The sequence below is a fragment of the Eptesicus fuscus genome, chromosome 16 (genome assembly GCF_027574615.1).
Source record: "Eptesicus fuscus isolate TK198812 chromosome 16, DD_ASM_mEF_20220401, whole genome shotgun sequence".
Lineage (NCBI taxonomy): Eukaryota > Metazoa > Chordata > Mammalia > Chiroptera > Vespertilionidae > Eptesicus > Eptesicus fuscus.
Genome location: NC_072488.1, coordinates 17,900,255 through 17,920,182, shown reverse-complemented (window position 1 = coordinate 17,920,182; position 19,928 = coordinate 17,900,255). Strand labels below are relative to the sequence as shown.

At 49.7% G+C, this 19,928-nt stretch overlaps 1 protein-coding gene across 3 annotated transcripts in view; it reads right to left on the bottom strand.

Annotated features, from left to right (window-relative positions):
* Positions 1–627: 627 nt before the first annotated feature.
* The window catches only part of CRIM1 (cysteine rich transmembrane BMP regulator 1), a 176,605-nt gene continuing 157,304 nt past the window's right edge, over positions 628–19,928 (bottom strand). The window contains exons 14-18 of one of the 3 annotated variants that reach the window (XR_008558443.1): positions 12,551–12,745; positions 7,251–7,373; positions 4,336–4,526; positions 2,798–3,032; positions 628–1,043 (exon numbers count right to left, since the gene is read on the bottom strand). Coding sequence is in view for 2 of the 3 variants with exons in the window: in XM_054727815.1 (XP_054583790.1) it covers positions 2,856–3,032; positions 4,336–4,526; positions 7,251–7,373; positions 12,551–12,745 (686 nt within the window). In the remaining variant the exon portion in view is untranslated. Of the gene's footprint in view, positions 1,044–2,778; positions 3,033–4,335; positions 4,527–7,250; positions 7,374–12,550; positions 12,746–19,928 lie in introns of those variants that run through there. The other 2 variants (XM_054727815.1, XM_054727814.1) reach the window with 2 other exon arrangements.

Below are 19,928 nucleotides of genomic sequence, written 5' to 3'. Positions count from 1 at the left end.
CCTTAAGGTGCTTAACAAACTGTAAGCTGCAGCTTTGCCCGTTCCCCACTGCTGTTCTAGCTTCACGCCTGTGTGCTCCCCAAGTACTGATTGTAGAAACAGCTGCTCATGGATACACCACTAGCCACGAAGCACTTCTGCCCGTTCCAATCAAGTCAGTGCCCTTTAATAAATGTTGGAAAAAAGATAATGTATGCTCGAGAGCTTCATTTTTATTTTCAGTTTTTGTGTAGTTTTTAACCAGCTGTCTTCCCTTGCAGCGCTAGATTCTTCCCCTTACTATGCACACACTGTCCATCACTACGGGGCCTGAGCTGGGGAAACCCCGATTGCCTCCTGACGGTAAGGAGTGTTTGGGGGGAGGGGGGCTTTTCTGGAATGATAGGAGCTCTGCTCTTTCTATGTCTGTGCACAGTCGCTGAGATAGCATGGTGCAGTAAGGGTCTGTGTAGCCACTGACAACCTGAAAACAAAAGGATGGCTTGTTTTTCTAATCCCAAATGTGGAATTACTTTGAAAGTTACACGGTGTGATTTAAGATGGAAAGTGTTTATTTGTGGCCGAGAACCAAAGTGCAAACCATCCCCTTACCACTTTGGTTCTCGAAGAACTACGGTACACGCCAAGTGCCTGCCATAGATCTATTTTATTCTTCAGGAAATTATATTTGTTTTTCTTTTACAAGAGCACAACAGGAACCAAAGTAAAAGAGTAATAGATACAGCACTCAGGATAAATCATATCTTTAAAATAACAATAAAAAAATTTACACCTTGTCCTATATCCTGTTAGTATTTTCATAATATGGCCATGATTGAAAAAGCAAGCATTTACACTTTTTTTGATAAAGACTTTTTATGCCAGGAATGGATTAATTGTCAACAAAATTTTATAATAATCAGGCTGATGTAAATCTTATTTTGGTAACATCATATCATTAACAAATTTATTTTGGAAATAGATAAAAATATTGCCCCTTGATAATAAATCTTTTTCTTTCTTTGATGCAAACAGCTAGAACACCTTTTTCTTTTTTTGATATTCTAAGACAAAGAAAATGGTTAATCTTCAGATTAATAAATTAGGACATTATAATAATAAATTAAAATTTTTTTTAAAGTTCAGCAATCTCTGTCCAAGTATTTACAACAATACTTGAAAGTTCCTTTACAAAACAGAACACATTTTCTTTTCACATTAAGCATACTGGGTATCTGTGTCTTTCACAACAAGCATTTTTAAAAGAAAAAAAAAAATCAATGCACAAATGGGTAATTAGTATAAAAGTGCTAAGAGCTGTTTGAAAAGTTAACACTATAGTATACAGTCAGTTATATTTGAGGCAAACTACAACAAACTTCCAGCTTATTATGGACAATATTCCAGTAGTTGTTTCAAACAGTTGTTTGAAGAAAAAAAACATAAAAAATCCAGGAGCTGATTGGTGATGCAGATAAACTGCCATCAGTGTTTCTGGCCAGTGGAGCGAATTGAAAACCGACGGAAAGCAAATCCAAATGAGTTAGGAGGGTTACTAAAGACAGACCTTCTCCACAGCGGGGGTGATGGCACGGCCCAAGGCGTGTACGTACACACTCGCCCCCACACACCTTTCTTCCCAATTAAACTGCAGGTAGAACGAGATTTCGTGTTATTCAAAAATTTGTAAGTGATCAAAAGTATTGATATGGAATGCCTGTTTGTCTTTGTTCTGGTTAAAAATCTCATAAAAATACATTCAACAGGAAAACATAAATTGTATGTGTATAAATATATATGTATGTATATATTATATACACACGCACACAAATACTTTTTTTTGAAGCAAAAGATAGTTACATAAATATTCCTATAATTGCTAAAGTTTAAAGAGGCATATTTTTTGAGCTTCAACAAAGGTGCTTGAATAATATACAATTAAAATGAAGTAGTTTTCTATTTTGTAGAATCAGTATATAATAAGGAAAAAAAAATCCCTAATCAGTCTTTTTAAAAAGAAAAGTTTCTTCTTAAGCTAGAGCTTCAACAAAAACTGTGAACAACCAACAATCGAACAGAACGAAGCAACAGCAAACAATGAAGCGTAGCCCTGGGAATACCTGGCGACCTCCACCCGCCTCGGTGCCACGCGGTCCTGGGAAAGCTCAGTGCTCGTGCCAAGAAATGACTTTGGGTCCTGTTTACCTGCCGACTCTGCTAGGAACTGGCTGATTGGCTTGGAAGAAAACGAAAGCAGCAAAAAGTCTAACTGTAGATATGCTTAACAACCCGCTTCGGAGAAATGTGGTCCTCACCTTTCTCTCGCTTCCTCGCCGCCTGCTGCAGCTGTGACTGCAGGGAAGGAACTGTGGCTTTAGGCCTGGGATGGCTATCGAAAGGTTCTGCCGCGGGATCACAAGGCCTTTGGCTTCCTGCTCACTCGGCCCGAGCGCCGCAACCCTGCAGGCTCCGGAGCAACAGGAAGAGCATCCTCTGGGCCCCTGAACTGCTGCTGCTTCACGGGACTCCCCGAGCCAAGCTGACCAATGTCTTCCCAACACCACCCTCCCGCCCACTTCCCCAGCCACACTCGACTGTCCCCACCCCCAAATATCTCTACCGCTATATTACAAGCAAATGTGTCTTAGCAACTTGGAAAACTTTGGTTCTAAGGAAACACTTGGTCAGTCTTGAGGAAAAGTGGGAATGCTTGTTCTGCACACTGCCGCCGACAGAGCCCATCCCAGTCAGTTCTTAGCTGTACATCAAGTCACCATCCAACACAACCCACTAAGCAAGTGCACAAATTCTAGTTTACTTTTAAGAGCAGACGGAGTCGCTTCTGGCTTCTACACCCTCATCCGACGTGCCTCCCTTCACACCGTCTGGTAGAACTTGTCTGCCTGGAGAGGGCTGTGTTTCTGCATGCTGTAGAAGCCGCTGAACCTGGCGTCCGGCTCCGCGATCCTGAGCATTCTCTGGGCACCGTCCCCCGGGGCGCGGGCTCCCTTCTTGCAGTCCACAGACACCAGCTGGTTGCTTAAGGAAGAAGGCTGTTTAGCCAGGGGAAGAAAAACCGAAAAGAATTAGCTGCTTTACGAATCCCCAATGCACACAAACCTAGTCCCTAACTGCAGTGGGATAATAGCTTCACAGTAAGTACACTGATGGGCGGACTCTCGGTGGAGCTTCCATCGGTTCTGGTGCCAGCGGCCGCTTCATGAGGGCACTGACTGTCTACAGGTGAAACGTCAATAAATTATGCCAAATGGAGTGGACAAAGGAATTGGGGGGGAGGGGGCGAAATTGGTGAGGTGAGTGACATGACTTTTCAAATCCTTGAAGGCAGACTAGTACTTGAGAGGGTTGGAGAACGAGTGGAAGTTACGACAGAGAATTTGGAAGCGCTCAGGCTGGACAACAGCCTGTGTCGGCCCCTCCACGCCCTGTGGGAGCCGGGCTCCTTTCCCGGCTCTGCAGAGGGGACCCTGACGCAGCATGCGCCCAGTGCATTTTTGTCTAAAGAAAATCGGAGGCAGGATAACCATCTAATGGACTTCACTGGGAGGGGTTATCTAGATGGTAAGGTGGATAAAAAAATTATTCAAGGCTGCTTTAAATTCTTGAGGTTGTCTGATTTTTTTTTTTTTCTGAGGAAAAAACTAAATGTAAAAGGTAGAATCAAGGTTGGAAAGCATCACAATATATTTCCTTTAATGAAAATGAATTGTCTTGCCTTTTAAAATAGGCAGATTTGACAATAGATATAGGGTGTCCCCCCAAAATGTATACACACACTTGGAATAATTATGAAGGCAGGGTTTATTAAAATTCATTTCATTTTCAAAATTGAGCTATCGGCTGTTAACGTGTATACATTTCTTGGGGACAGTTTGTATACTTTCTCCCTCAATATGAAATCTGCCTCTCTCCCTTGTCTAGTGTCACTTCACGCAATCTCATCTCTCGCTCCCTTTCCCTCTCTGCTCGCTTCGGACACGTCTCTCTGACCTTTGACTTCTGTATGTCCCATAATTGCTAACTAGCTCTCTTCCCGCCTCTCCTAACACCCCCTCCCTTGATGATTTCTCTCCCATTTCTAAGTTGACAGATCACTGAGAAACACCAGGTGATCAGCTTTTAATTCCTTATATAAGGACTTAGGAATCAATCCAGGAAGTTGGGCCAGTCCCAGACACCTGATTGCTACAGCTTGATGTGCATGTGAGGTACAAAGAGTGAAGCAGAAATGTCACTGGCTAAAATAAAACATGTCAAACAATTCAAGGAAGTAATAAGCCTGCAAGCTTTCCTAGTTGGACCCCTCAAGAGGCTGGAACGTTTGCAGGACGATACCTTCGTTGGCGTTCGATACCAGCAAAGCAGGGGTATCCACTGTTTCTTCTGGTTGATGAGCAGGAAGGCGATGATGATGGAGAGGCCTATCACGACGGGAACCACGACCGCGGCTATGCTGTCCAGCGAAGACTCTTCCGCCGGGTGCCGCCTGTTGTTATCACCGTAATCGACCTTGAGGTGACCCACGTCTAAGGGAAATAAAAGGATTGTAAGATTTATTATCTACACTAGAATTTTTAAGGATTATTTTATAATTACATTGTACAGAGAAATCAGCAACATGATTAAGGTCTAGTGTTGATCCGCAGAGCTCTTAGGGATGGATGTAAAAAAGTATTCGGGTGAGGAGGTTAATAATTGGGCATGATGATGCTCGTTATAGCTAGTCAAGAAAATTATTTTTTAAATATATATATTTTATTGATTTTTTACAGAGAGGAAGGGAGAGGGATAGAGAGTTAGAAACATCGATGAGAGAGAAACATCGATCAGCTGCCTCCTGCACACCCCCTACTGGGGATGTGCCCGCAACCAAGGTACATGCCCTTGACCGGAATCGAACCTGGGACCCTTGAGTCCGCAGGCCGACGCTCTATCCACCGAGCCAAACCGGTTTCGGCTAGTCAAGAAAATTCTTAAGTAGACTTTAAAAGTGGCAAAAATTCAACTTCTGAAAATATTTTAATATTAACTTGTTGGCTCCTAAAATTTTAAAGAAAAAATATTAGCTTAGCTAAGCAAATACTCTTATTTAGACATTAGACAATGTATATTCTTGGACTTGCTAGGGAAATAGCTAAGACTATACTAGAGTAATAGTAAAAATTAAGCTAGAACCAAGAGCTTGGTGTTTTGATCAGTATTCTGGTTTACTGAGCTCTGAGCAAGAATGCCTTTCATAAATCTGTTGAAAAGTCACCAGGCCTATGAGATCATTCTCCTGCCTTATCATTAATGTGCTGCCCGGGGACAACCGCTAGTTTGGCTTATATGCGTGGAAGTCTTTCTGCGCCTTTTAATCATCCTCGCAATGAACACTGCAGACAGAGATGACAGGGTGAACACATGCCAATCAGGAATACACGCTGGAAGTTTCCTTCCTTTTGTTTCAAATAAACCACTGTGGTCAGTTTGTCTAAATGCATCAAAGACCAGGTTAGAGCAAAATGCAGGACACCATCAGAAGGAGTTGCCCCTAAAATGTTCTGGAAACTCAGCTCACGAAGTAGCACATTTTTGTGAGACGTTCAGTGTGTACAGATTAAAAATCAATTTTTATGAATACACTTCTTGGTGTATGTGGGGAATAGGAGGAAGAGAACTTTCCTAATCATTTTAGCCAGTGTAGGGAGAAAAAAGGGACTTTCATCAGCATCAAGAGTAATGCCAAAGGTAAAAGTAACATCGAAGAATTAATGTTTTAAAGACACAGTGAGTAAAAGGAATGAATGTTTGGCTTACCACATTTCAAATGATATTGGAAATGGTTTTAGGAATATATGTCACAAAAGACTTTTAAAAAGTAAACTAAGCAAAACCTTGGCGAAAGGAATAGGAAACTTCAACTAGGGTCTGTTTACAAAATTCAGTTCTTAAGTTCTGTCTGGATGCAAGCAGCAGGCCATAAAGTTAGCTTTGAGCCTTCCTAGCAGCCAAAGCAAAATGGAAATAAAGTATCATCATTAAGATTCATAATATATTTAAGATTCAAACCAATCTGTTGCTTACAAGAAGCATAAAATTCCCTGCTACTTACACATGAGAAAATGTCTCCTATGTACTATAGATCCTCAAAAAATGTCTATGCGCTATATATTATAGTGCATAAGGCTGTTCTTATGACCAAGCCCAGCACCTAGGACAGGATGTGGCACAGACTAAGCACTAGTACTTATCGAATGAATGAGTATAAACATAATGCTAAAGCACCTCTCGGAGCAATTACACCGGGAGCCAATCACTGTCCGGGAGGCTGGCCCTCAGGTCATCTGGCTTGATCTCAGCATCACTTAGAATATCTGCTAGTACAGTAACAGACCATTAATCTCTCACTGCTTCTTCCAAAACCTATCATAAAAATTGCATAGCAAGGGTTTTGAAAATGTCCTTGGGAGTAGACAGGAGGCAGTACTGAGTCATAGCTAAGAGCAAGTACATACTATTTGGATCCAGGGATCTGCTTTTACAGAGAAGGCACTACTGACAGAAACACTGCCTTGCTTTACCTCTTAACTACTGAGAGAGGGACATCTCTTAGACACAGCTGAAAGGACAGAGCAAGGAAAGTATAAAGCACGGAATAATCCTGGCGAGTGGGCAAGTCGCCACGTAACAGACTGAACTCTCATGGAGTGAAAACTACCCAGAAGCAGAGGGTAACCTAATGCATACAAATGCTCAGTACGGAACCCAGAGGGACAGTGAATAATTTATAAGTCTATTCACACATGTAAATATCACTGATGGCTTAGAAATTCCACCTGGGCTGGGGACATACTTTGTTTCATCATCACTATGTCTCTATGTCTCTGAACATGTGGGGCCAGAAGGAGGCAGTTTACCCCGTGGCCTGCAGACTGACTTTATTATTCGGGTGTCAGATGTGTGACAGCCAAGCAGGCCTTCTCTAGAGCAGTTCTCTGAGGGCAGTTTTAAAAATGCAACAAGCCTGGCAGGAGTGGCTCAGCTGGTTGCACTAAAAGGTGGCCAGTTCGGTTCCCAGTCAGGACACATACCTGGTTTGCAGGTGCGATCCCTGGTCGGGGCACGTACGGAAGGCAACCGATGGATCTTTCTCTCTCACATGATGTCTCTCTCCCTTCCTCTAAGCATGTCCTCAGGTGAAGAGTAAATAAAAATGTTAAGCAGATGCTACGTCAGGCTAGACAGGTGCCAGCGGCCTCTGCACTTACCTCTGCGGAGATGGACAATGTCGTTCTCACTAGGAGTGGGCCACCTGGGAACCTGCACGTCAGTCTCACCACGACGATTTATCTTCTCAATGGGCACGTTGGTTGGTTCCGGGACGTACATTTCTGAAAGACGGGACATTTCTCATCAGAGATGGTGGAGGGGCTACTGTTGTTTCCTCTGCCCAAGGGGATGGTGCATTCAGTTCAACACAACACGTGGGGACGTGAAAGATCCAGTTTCTGCTGACATTATTGCTGGAGAGTCCCTGGCTTGGCAGGGGTGGGGAGGATGTCTTAAAACCATTTAAAAGGAGAGGAAAAAAGTTTTCTCTGTCAGGGTCACACACTCTGCTTTTCATGGCCGATGGTGTTGACTATGGTTTTGTGCAAGCACTGGATTGGCTGAAATGAAGCATTGCTTTTACTTTCCATCAGCTAAATACTGCACTCGAATAACTGTTGCTTTTTAACCCACGAGTGTTGAATCATTTACATGTCACAGGAAGTGAAAAAATGAAAGCTTTCCCCACTCTTTATGCATTTCTTAGCCATTTCCCCCCAAACTCTCCCCCTTAATGGGAATGCTCTGCTGTCTCATTTAAGTCTGAAACAGGAACCGGGGTCTTTGGTAAATGCATTTCAATCATATCCACACTTTGATCAGTGACATACTACAAACATAAAACAAAATTCTCTGAGAACATGCTTGTTCCCAAATACCAAGCCTTTTTTCTTTTTTTAAGTCAAAGGAACCAGTGAAAAAAGTCAAAGCTTACCTTGGCTCCTACAAATATATTTATATATCCTTACCCCATCTGGCTAATACCACCAACACAACTTTCTAAAAAAATAATCCTTGCCCTGACAGGTTTGGCTCAGTAGATAGAGCGTCAGTCTGCGGACTGAAGAGTCCCAGGTTCGATTCCAGTCAAGGGCATGTACTTTGGTTGCTGGCACATCCCCAGTAGAGGGTGTGCAGGAGGCAGCTGATCGATGTTTCTAACCCTCTATCCCTCTCCCTTCCTCTCTGTAAAAAAACCAATAAAATATATTAAAAAATAAAATAATCCTTGAGAACCTGTATTTTCAAAACGCAATGATAAAAGTCCCACGTCATTCTGTATGTCCTCTTATAATAAGGTTATTCAGCACTGGTAATACTAAATACTAATAGCCTAACTTGGTCCCTACATAAAATACTTAAAGAGTTAATAATCCTGTCTGCTGAGTGATCACTGTCTATCCCAAAGTTACCGGCTTTCAGGAAGTAAGCCATAAGATGAAGTTGAGAAGGAAAAAGCGATCGAGAAGACAGCATCTGCTAAGCCTCCCCGGTGAGCTCACTGAGTGCCCGCCAGGGAGATGCACACTGAGAGGTGAGCAGCAAACTGCCCACGGCTGCCCGTCTGGGAACCGCAGAGCTCCGGCTGTCCCGAGGACCAGGTCCCTGTGGCCTCCATCCCAACTCCGCTTTCTTTCTTAAATTACCAGGTCTCAGACATGGCAGGACCTAGCCTCTCATCCTCCCCAAAGGTTCAATGGGCCCTTGAAAGCTCTAGAAAACTCTAGAAATTAAGACGAGAATTTACTGAAAATGTCACCATTTATAGAAGCCAGGGCCTCTCCAATGTTTCTATCTGAATCATCCAAAAAGCTCACACACTGCTGATTCTCTCTGGTCCTTGTTCGGCAGACCTGGGTTGTGTGCGCCGAGGAACAGTGTTTAGCCCTCCCACTGAGAAACCCTGAGATATGACGTGGAGTGACTATCCTGGAGGGATTTGGGGAGAAAATGAACTTGACATTTACAGGGAACGTTTAAGTGGCACTGCACCTCTGAGCCCTCCCCTGCCGGGGCCAGCACAGCCTTGAACCTTCCTGTCCCTACAGGCCAACCTGCCCTGCTTCCGAGGCCTCGGTGGAAAGGCCTAAGGTGGGAGCTACTGCGCAGACCTGGGGATGCCAACAGCGGAGAGCAGGAGGCTCGGCAGAGGCCCCGAGCCGGGACCAGGTGCGTTTCACCTCGGGTTTTCCTGGGTGAGAAGCACCTTTGGAATTCGGCCTCCCACCTGTGGATTTCATCAAGAGAGACGGCTGTGTGCATTCTCTTCCCACAGGTGCTGAGACAGGCTCTACCTGGCCAAGGCAGGGAGAGGTGGGAAGACCTGCCTGGGATGAAGCAGGAGGTCCTCCTGAGTGACGGACTATCTCACTGTGTCCAATACGATTTTCCTAGCACGTCCTCTGAGGCAGACAGCGGTCTGCGCCTGGGGGTGCGGCTGTGATCAAGGCCAGCCCTGCCCTCCGGCCTCCCATCCCCACAGCTGCTCTCGCCGTCAGAGCTCCCGGGGCCTCGATCAGTCTGCCCACCGAACTCATCCAGCTCTGATTAAAGCCCAGTCACACTCCTTTTCTATTTTAATCACAAAACCCATAAAGCTCTAGTTTAGGACCCTCAAGTCGAAGAAGAGAGGGTCATTTCCCTCTAATGCAAACTTAAACCCCACTCTCCTGCAGAAAAGCAGCAGGTGCTCTATTTAATGTGGAAAACCAGGAAACTGCCTCTGAGCAGTATGGCCAAAAAGGATGTATTTCTCAGGAAAAACAAACTGCTTGGAGAAACAAGAAGCGGGAATGCTGCTGCGTTTCCATGCCTAGACCTAGGCCTTCCATGGCCAAGGCTGCATTCAACCACCTGTAACAGGTAACCCTCCTGGCATTTACAACCTTCCTAGCTGCCGGCCTTGTCAGGGGACAGGCCCAGAAACTGAAAACAACATCTGGCCAGGCCTCCCGGGTCCCGGGTACAGAGTCACAATGACGAATTACTCCTGCGGACGGTCAGATCTGACTTGAACTTCAGAGGAACCCAAGACGACTTACTGTACTGGGGGGTATGTGCTACATTCAGGGGTACCTTACCAGCTGTGAGAGCCACCTTCCTCCCTTAACGTGTCCTTTTCTGGACCACCTGGGGCTCCTGAGCTGGATGCTCCGAGCTGAGGGCGCCTCTTTTTGGAGCTGGAGCCTGAAATCCACGCCCAGGTTTTCTGCGAACTACCTGCATGACCCGACGGGCCACTGAACGCTTCTGTGAGGTGGGACAAGTACAGCCAGCCGACCAGCTCACAGGTTTAGTACTTCTACCCAAAGCTGGCAGTGGGGCAAGTGCTTTGTGAAGGGTGAGGCTAGCTGATACGGTCACAGGACAAAGCAAGGTGGCAGGGGCTCTCCAGATGCGCATGGAAGCCCGCAGGCTCAGTGAGGAGGCCGATAGTGGCGTGGGGGGAGAGCAGGGCAGGAGCCCGGCCTTCCTGGCAGGCGACAGATCAAACGTAAAGTGGCAACAGCCTGACTGCTGGCCAAGTGTGCAGAGCGGCAAGATGGAGAAAGGACGCATCAACAGTGTCAGGTGCAGAAAGAGTCAAGAAATTACATTTCAACCCAGCAGTGACTCCTCACTGAAAAGCCACTGGAGAAGCCTCGCTACCGAACAAGGATGTTAGTGGTGTCTGCGGTCTGTCCTTGTTAAACCCACCCACCAAGGAGAGGGAACCCACCTCTATTCCTACCCGTCACCTGCACCCGGGCCCTCACCGTCGCACACCTGGGATGGCTGCCCTGCGAGCGGAGCCGCCCGGCCTCGGCCTGTCCCTGCTGCACACACCCTGCTGGGCTCCCCCAGCACCTCTGCCATCACGTCACGCATCTGCTCAAAAATGAGCCTCCCCACCAACGACTGCGTGCACGCGCTTCACTTGACAGCGAAGGCCCTGAAGTCTTGGCGCGGCTCTGTTCTGTCCTTCGCTCCTGCTACTAGAACTCTCGTCCCGGGTCAGGAGGCCTGGACCTTTCCCTGTCAGGGTCTCTGGTCAGATCCTCTCCTCGCTGCCCTGAGGAGAGCCCACCTGTCCTTCAAGGTCTAGCTCAGGCCCGCTCCTGTGACAGCCTCCGAGGCCACGTCCCGCATGGGAAAACCCGACGTGAACTCAGCACTCGTGGTCTGGAACCACCACGGTCTCCACTGCACCCCGTCTCCTCCTCTCCTGAAGCCATTCCCTAGACTGCCCGCACCCCTGTACCGAAATGCCTCTGTGAGGGACTGTTACCCCTGGAGGGCTCCCCGCCTTGCTCACGGCCCGCGGTTCTTCTGGGTCTCTGTCAACGGGCCTCAGCAGGGAGGCGCTCCCGGACCCTCCCACGTGAAGCGCCACCACCTGCCCTCCTCCCTGCCCGCCGCTCGCTGTGCTTTCTCCGCAGCTGATCCGCCTCCGCGTGCTGCCTACCCACTGGCCCGCGCTGCTGCCATCGCTCGCCACGGCAGCCAGGCTCCGTGGGCACGGGCCGGGTCCCTGCTGTGCCCAGTGCCACACAGTGCGTGTGCACAGCAGGCCCTGAGCAGATCTGTGCAGAACAAATACGGTTGTTTCACCATTTATATCATAAAACGCACATGCCTAGGAAAACTTAGGAAACCTGTGAAACAAAGGTGACACGTACTAGACAAAACAACCCCAATGAGAAATACATTTTCTGCATTCTCACTGGAAACACGTAAGGATTTCATTCCCCGCCTTGTGCACACTGAGCCATGGCATCTCACAGCCGGGAACCCTGACTCAATCTGTACCTTAAACAAGGCCGCTGGGACGCCAACATGCAAAGTCCCCGGCGGACGGCCCTGGAAGGGCGTGGCCTCCTGACCTGGCAGAATATCCCATCCTCCCTGGGGGACCAGGGGACCTTCTTAGAGGCGCCTCTGAGGGCTGGTCTGCACAGCTCAGCAGCAGTGATGTGAGCAGGACTCGGTGAAACGGGCCCACGGCTCCCGTTTCCCACTGCACAGCATGTGCCCCCTCGGTGGGCGTGGCACCTGGCCCTCTGGGTGGCACGGAGCAAGATTCTCTAATAAAACCGAAGGAGACACGAGACTCGCGGCGGGGATGCAGAGGCTCCTGACTCGCCCGGACCTCATGGGCCTTGGTGAGTCCGCTCTCGGGTCTGCGATCTGCACTGCCCGAGGCTGTCCTGCCAGGGGCGCAGGTCCCACCGCGGGAGGAGGAGCGGTTCTTACCCAGGAGACACAGGCATGGAGACCAGCAGGAGGGTCTGGGCAGCTGTGGGGATTAGGACTGAAACTGGGAGGCGGACTGAGCTTTCACGAAGGGTGGGAGGGTGTGGGGAAAAGCAGGCACGGGGTTGCACACAGGCCTCCCGGATCGGGGAGGAACCTCGGGGTCTGCGCAGGTTTCATCTGCAATCAATTTACCGCAAGTGTGGCAGGACGAGGGCTTAGATACCTGGGCACATTGGGCAGCAGCTTCCTTCCACGTTGATGGGCTCCACGCAGGGCAGCGGCGGGCAGCTGACGGTGGAGCAGAGGGTCTGGCCCTGCAGGCAGTAGCAGTGCGTGCAGCTGTCTATGTCCCAGCGCTCCTCGTCGGCGTAGGCCTTCCCGCCGAAGTGGCACACCACCCTCTTCGCGATGCTGTCTTCTAGGGGCAAGAACAGGGCACTATGGAGGGGCTTGAGGTGACAAAGCACCGCTCTTGTTACACCCAAAGGGGAACCGCTCCGTACAATCACAACACGCTGCAGGAGTTCCAGAATCCGGGGGGACTTCTGCTCCCCCAGACCCCTCTGCCTCTCCCCTCTGCTCAGGAGACCCTCGTGTGGGCTGAACCTGACCGAGGGCCACCGTGGCTACGGTACGGTGGTCAGGATTACAGCCGGACACGAATGACACCGACTGGGGAGGGGTCACCAGGCTGTCATCACAAACACACATTCAATCACGGTAGGGCTGCTGAACATGTCACACAGAAACATGAAAACTGAAACAAGTAGGTAAAGACACGTCCGGAGGTTTTATTCTACCTGGGAAGGTTTTTTAAAAAGCCCAGCTGAGTATGTTTATGGAACTAATGCAAGGAATTCCCACTTTTTGTTGATCTTTCTTGTAGATGGTTCAGGGGAGTAGTGAGGAATGGACTGGCGTGTCAGAGTGAACTAGCAGGGTCCCGGGCTCGCCCAGAGGGGACTCCTTCATTCCCAGGGATGCCGATGGCGTCCTTCCCCTCAGCAGAGAGATTTACTTTAAAAACCACCTCACTCATTTCAATCCATTATTCAGTAATAGATGGTTTTGAGAACATGTTTTTAAGAGCTATTTTTATGTATGAGAACTTACTCTTTCTTCCCTTCATTTCCCTTGCCGTTATCACTTCTCCCACCCCCAGCGTTTCCTTCCGAGTTCCCTTCTCTGACACAATGCCTTCTCCTGGCTTCCTGAACTCTCTCACTTCCTAGCGGTCACGCTGCCCTAGAGCTCGGGCACCGCGGCTGGGGAAGTTTATGCTCAAATTCTAGGGCCCTTCCATCACCACTGGGCACTAGAAAATGGAAAACTGTACAGGAGTCGGGAACGAAGTTCCTTAGGAAAGGAGTGGTGTCTAGGGTCAGGGTTCTTTCTAGAAGGCCTCTGGGAAGCTCTCGCAGGGATAATATTCACCGCCCAAAGCACGGAGCCCAGGGCGCTCGAGGGTGCAACGAGAGCCGTGCACGCGTGTGGGTCAGGAGCCGCCGCCTCCCAGCAGCCCGGACCCTGCAGCAGAGCGCCCAGGTGGCAGGAAGCCCCTCTCTGCAGCCCACGCTCAGGGCTCCGCCTTTGCCAGGGGGGTTCCCGGGTGGACGTGCTCACGGCTCCGTCCTCGGCGCAGCATCCTGTTCTTGCCAACCAGGCGGCTCCTCAAGCGGAGAGCGCCGGAGGGAATCTACCCCAAGTGTTCAACTGCGTAATCTCTGTTTCTCAACCCTTCCCATAATTCCTCTCATTCCGACTCCTTAAGGTTCAACAAGGGATATCAAGTAATCACAGAAAGTTCTAGTTGTAAGCAGAAGTCTTTCCCAATATCTATTAAAACATTTTACTGTATTCGTAAATGTTCCACCGAAGGCTTTCTGGTGCCCTGAATGTTCAGTTTGAGAACTCATTTGGAGGCTTTCAAACCACATTCATGACACAAGTGTTTGCTAACACGGAGTCCTTAGAGGAGGCAACTTCATCCAGATGTCCACAGCGCACGTGCCAAATGGCCGAGTCAAACCAATTAATGAACCTAATTCTAGTAATACTCTGACCGCCAGCCAACATTTCATTGAGGGCATTTGACTCACCATCTAATCTAGCGTCTTCTAGGCACAGAATTCTTTCTGGAAGAAAGCACTTCTTCTTAAAGCAACACTGCTGATTTTATGCCGAGCTCGGGAGGCCACAAGCTCTATGAACCCCAGGACCAGCATTCTCAGAGCTGACCTCCTTGAAGACCGGAGGTCGGCAGAGGCAGGTGGCCGGCAAGAGAGGCACCAGATGGTTCTGAAAGAGGACGTGGGTGCCAAGTCCTGCAGGAGAGAACTGGCATCTGCCGAGCTGCACGTGGGTCAGCCTCACGGGAACGGAGAGGCTGCGCACCCCCCTCCAGGAAACCCAGGTGCACGGGGGAGTGACTTAATGCAGCACAGCCAGGAGCAGCGGGACCGCTACCCGGCTCCCTCTGACCGCTGGGCCCCCGTGCTCAGCCTGAACGCGACCGAGGGCTCCTTTTCCTCCCCTCCTCGTCACCCGGTCTCCAAAGGGCCTGGCCTCGCCGGGAAAGTGGACACCCGTTTGGCGACCCGGCACTTCCGGGGGAAGGCCACGCCAGAGCCACTGCACTGAACTTCCAAGTGAAACGAACAGAGGATTCTTGATTTTGGCAAAACCTTGAAGATCCTTAACCTTCTCCAGGGTGGCACCGACGTGGTCCATTTTAGATGATAGTTAACGAGGTTTTGGTTAATAAGGCCTTACAGAACGGTGTCCACCTCTGACTACACTTCACCCGAAAGGCCAAGGTCGAAGCAGAGCCCTGGACGCACGGAGAGGATGTCGGCCGACGGAGCATCGCGGCTGCGCCCTCCTCCCCACACACGCACACGCGTTTCTTTCCTGGATGTACCGCCTCCTTCCACGGCTCGTCTGGGTTTACCCACGAACGCGGCCAGGAAGCTTTAGGAGCTGCCTCGTGTACAGGGAGACACGGTGGCTTCTGTGCAATTTGAGGTCTAAATAATAAATTAATAAAGCCACTGTCGTCTTTTAGTGGGGGCAGCGGAGTATAATGGGAAGCACCTAAAAATGCATTTTAAGCACTCGGGCTGGAGAGGGTGTAGAAAGAGAGACACAGGAAGAGCGACCAGAAGTAACTGGTTTCTATTTGGCTCTCGCATGAGCTGTGCCATTGAACGCCGTTATATTTATCACTCCAACTGGTCTGCTTACACGGACAACGGCGTGAGTTTTCTTCTTTAATACCTAGTAACAACCCCAACTTCCCCCGGCCGAGTGCCTGCTCTGTCCTGGGCACCGTGCTGAGCAGCTCACACGGGCCAATTCCATTTGATCTCATCAGCCCCAGGGACAGGGTGTTAGTCCAACCCCACACAGAACCGAGGGGCAGGGAGATGACATCACGTGGCCAAGCTGCACGGCGGGGAAGTGGCAGGGCCGGGCCGGGCACCGAAGCGGGATGACCTCGGGAGGGTCCCCTTTCCCGGGCAGGGACCCGGGCCACACGACAACTATTGTTAGGCTCCCCACCGCTCGTATTTGCTGGGTCTTGAGGTCTTTGTCTTCCGAGGTACGTCACCCTTCGACTGCCTGCACCACACGCCTGGCCCAGGTCTGTCAGGGAATGGAGACCAGGAAGGGCCACCTCGGACCCACGGTCCTTCTGGGCCAACCTCTATCTACTCTATTTAAGAACGCTTTATCTCCGAGGAAGAGGAAACGAGGAGCGACACCAATAATAAGGCTCATTTTTAGAACACACACACACTGCCGTTTGTCTGCTTGCAGTCATACATCCAATCAAACGTGGCCCTCTCCGCGCACCGTGGAGAGCTGTAGGCACAGCCCACGGCACTGCCCTGCCTCACAGCTTCGGAGTAGAAGCGACGTTGCCTTGCGCTGCCGGTGACTACAATAAGAGCATGTGTGTCTTACAGCGGAGGAGTTGGGAGAATTCAGCGTGGGTTTTTTCTTTTTCTTTCCTTTTCCTCGATTCTGGTTGATACCAAAGGGGATGAGAAAGTGGCAAGGCCTTGAGATGCTAACTCCTTTCAAGCCGACATCTCCCCCTGCTCCAACTTCTCTCTCCAAGGTAAGATAAGCAGCCTGAACAGGCTATCAGCTGGACTCTGCTTCTCCTCTCGAGCTGTGACACTAATGGCGCGAAGAACCTAATGAACACCTGGGAAAACCCAGGACCTAGAAATGTGGTGCTTTCTTCCTCTAGAAAGATCCAGGTCAGGCCTCCAAGAGGCACTGATGGGGCGACCCAGCTGCTCTGCATCGACCATGAGGAGGGGCGTACATTCGCCCTGGAAAGGAGAGCGTCTCCAGCCCACCCCCCCTTCCTCCGTGGAGAAGATAAAATCTGCGCTCCGCTCGAAACCATGTTATAGTTGGGCTTTCCCACTTCTGCCAGGGCACAGCTTTGGTGCATAAATACTCCAGGTCTAAACCGGGCTGTGTCTGGTGCTGGTGGTCATGGAGTCAGTCTTGGCGCAGGAGTGACTTCCTGGGAGGAAGTCAGGCAGCTTTAGAAACGGCATCAGTTCTTTCAAATCTCCAGCGGACTATTTCGATCCCAATGGCCAAGAAACTAAATGCAGCGCCCACTCTCAGAATAAGTCCCAGCACAAAATAATCCCACACAGGGCAGGGGTGCGGGGGGAGCCGGCTCACCCCACACATAGCCACGGAGAGCCTTCTGCGCACGCGGTCAGAGGTACCGAGGCCACTGAGGCCTCCGCCCTCGGGAGATGCTTCCAGACCAGGGGCTCCGTTTGTCCTGTGTGACTCCTTGAAAAGATGTGGAAATGGCAGGCCCTGCTAACAACGTTACACTTCAATTTGGTTCCTTAAGTTTGAGGCTCGAGGACTAGAAGAAATCACTAAGGCAGGCATAAAATGGGACTGGGACCACTACGGGGACATGAGGTTAAGAAGAGGGCGTGGAAAGATCAGCCACCTCTCCCTAGAGACACGCTGACTTGGGCGAGAAAAGGGGAAGTACTTTTAAGAAGTTTGGCTTATAAATGGAACAACGTGCATTAAGATGACCGAGCAGCCATGGCCCATTCAGGCTAAGAGTACGCAGGACGAGGCATACCACCAAAGCCTTATTTAGAGACCAGAGGCCCGGTGCATGAAATTTGTGCACTCAGGGGGCGGGAGAGGGGGGTCCCCTCAGCCCAGCCTGTACCCTCTTGCAGTCCGGGAGCCCTCGGGGGATGTCTGACTGACGGCTTAGGCCCGCTCCCTGCAGCAGTCAGACATCCTTAGCGCTGCTGCAGAGGCCGGAGAGGCTCCCACCACAGCCACTGCACTCGCCAGCCGTGAGCCGGCTTCTGGCTGAGTGGCACTCCCCTTGAGCCCCTGCCCCCTGGTGGTCAGTGCGCATCATAGCAACTGGTCATTCTGCCGTTTGGTCGATTTGCATATTAGCCTTTTATTACATAGGATGTCCTCGTCCTTCACACGCTTGTCACTGGGATGCTCTGTCCAGGCCTTTCTCCTGCAGAAAAGCAGTAGGTGCTCTATTTAATGTGGAAAACCAGACTCCGCCTGATGCCCGTCACTCACAGCCGCTGCACCCGATGTCCGGGGAGCTGTGACTATCCGCACGGCGCTTGCCACTCACCAAGCTATTCGCCGTGTGGATGACTAACTTTCACGGCACGTTTGTGAAGCACAGGGCACAGGACGGCATTATGATTCCCATCTTCCAGATGAGGAAGCTGAGTCAGGTCACGCACAGCTGGAATGTGCCCGAGGTGGGCTCAGAAGCCTTTGGCTCCAAAGTTAAGTTCCCTTTCCAACACAAGTTATTCATCTTAAGAAAACATGTTGGGGACACAGCTGTGAAGACTCTTCCAATGAATATGCCAGCATAACAACACTGTGGCGTGACAATGTACCACATGTAATTCCATGGGTGTGTGTGTGTTAGGGATGCAATTAAATAGTATTTTACTAGGTTTGATTCCTGGGCTGAATTAAACACCCAATGATCAACAGATGTTCCCGAGAGACACTATATATATTTATCTCCAGAAAAAAGATACCTGAACGAATAAACAAATCTAAGCAGAAATGAGTGCTGCATAACAGACTGGAGAGCGAGGGCAGACACTGCCTCTGTCGAGGAGAAATATTATCAGTCATTTGCTAGTTGAAGATCACGATGGTATTATAAGCAATTAGACAAAGCCGTTCACTTCACGAAATTAATCTTCAATCCTATTAATTATGCCTGTGTCACACATTCTACCGAATTAGCACACATAATGCGAGGCCTTCACACATCAGAGAGAGGCATTATCACTGCACATTAGCGACTTGATAATTTCGCTGAAAGGAACACAAAACTCGTAATTACTCTGCTTTTAAAGGGATCACCACTTTTCTCTTAGGGAAGAGAAAGGAATACCTCACAGGGTGACAGCAAGCACGTTTTTGTGTAGGGGTTTTATCACCAAAAAAAGAAGTCCGAGTAAAGGCAGGTTTGAGGTGTTTGGTGATCTCTGGTTGACTAACTAGGGAGGCCATTTACCTAGGGGGGAGCTGTGCAGCCACAGGAGGCCAGCAGGCTGGGGGAAGCACATGAGACCCTGGGAGCAGATTGTCTGGGTTAGGAAGGAGCTGGGCTCAACCTGAGAAAGCCTAGGACAGGAGACCGTGCCGGTGCTGGTCCCCGGTGCCGCCTGGAGGAGCGATCGGAGCTCTAAGACATGCAAAGCCACGGCTTCCCATCTCTTCCCTTGGCGAGGTGCCCTCTGAAGGCGGGTGCAGGCTTTGCCACGGCGGCATGGGAACTGCCTGCAGGTGTGCTAGTGCCGGAGGCTCGGTGCCTTCCGTACAGAGAGCAGCTGCTAAGAGCACAAGCCTGGAGAGAGGGAGGGGGCAAACAGGAGTCAGGAAATCCCACCCCACAGGCAGGAACTGAGCTTGACCTTGCACGCTTGGACACCAGGGGCGAGGAAGGATCAAGGCTAACGTGACCAGGTGACTTGCAGAGTAAGTATGACGACTGCAGAGGGAATGCGTGACTGTTTCAATAATAAAACAATGTGCGAAGCATTAAGGCGAATGAGTGAACAGCAGCACACAGCACGCTCAGCCAATGTTAAGTGCCCCCCAAAATGTTCCCCTGAACAGAAGCCTCGGGTGTACGTGGTACAATCACACCCGTGTCAGAAAGGAGCAGGGGCAGTTGTGGAGGGAGATGGAAGAGACACACAGTTCCCAGCACACAATTGTGAGCATATCTGAACCACAATGTAGGGAAAGTGCTTGCACGTGAACTTAAAATCAAAATCACAATGTGGACCAAATTGTTATTTTCCTCCCTACACTAAAGAAGAAGGCACAGTCTAAATCCGTGGTCGGCAAACTGCGGCTCGCGAGCCACAGGCGGCTCTTGGACCCCTTGAGTGTGGCTCTTCCACAAAATACCACGGCCTGGGCGAGTCTATTTGGAAGAAGTGGCGTTAGAAGAAGTTTAAAAAATTTGGCTCTCCAAAGAAATTTCAATCGTTGTACTGTTGATATTTGGCTCTGTTGGCTAATGAGTT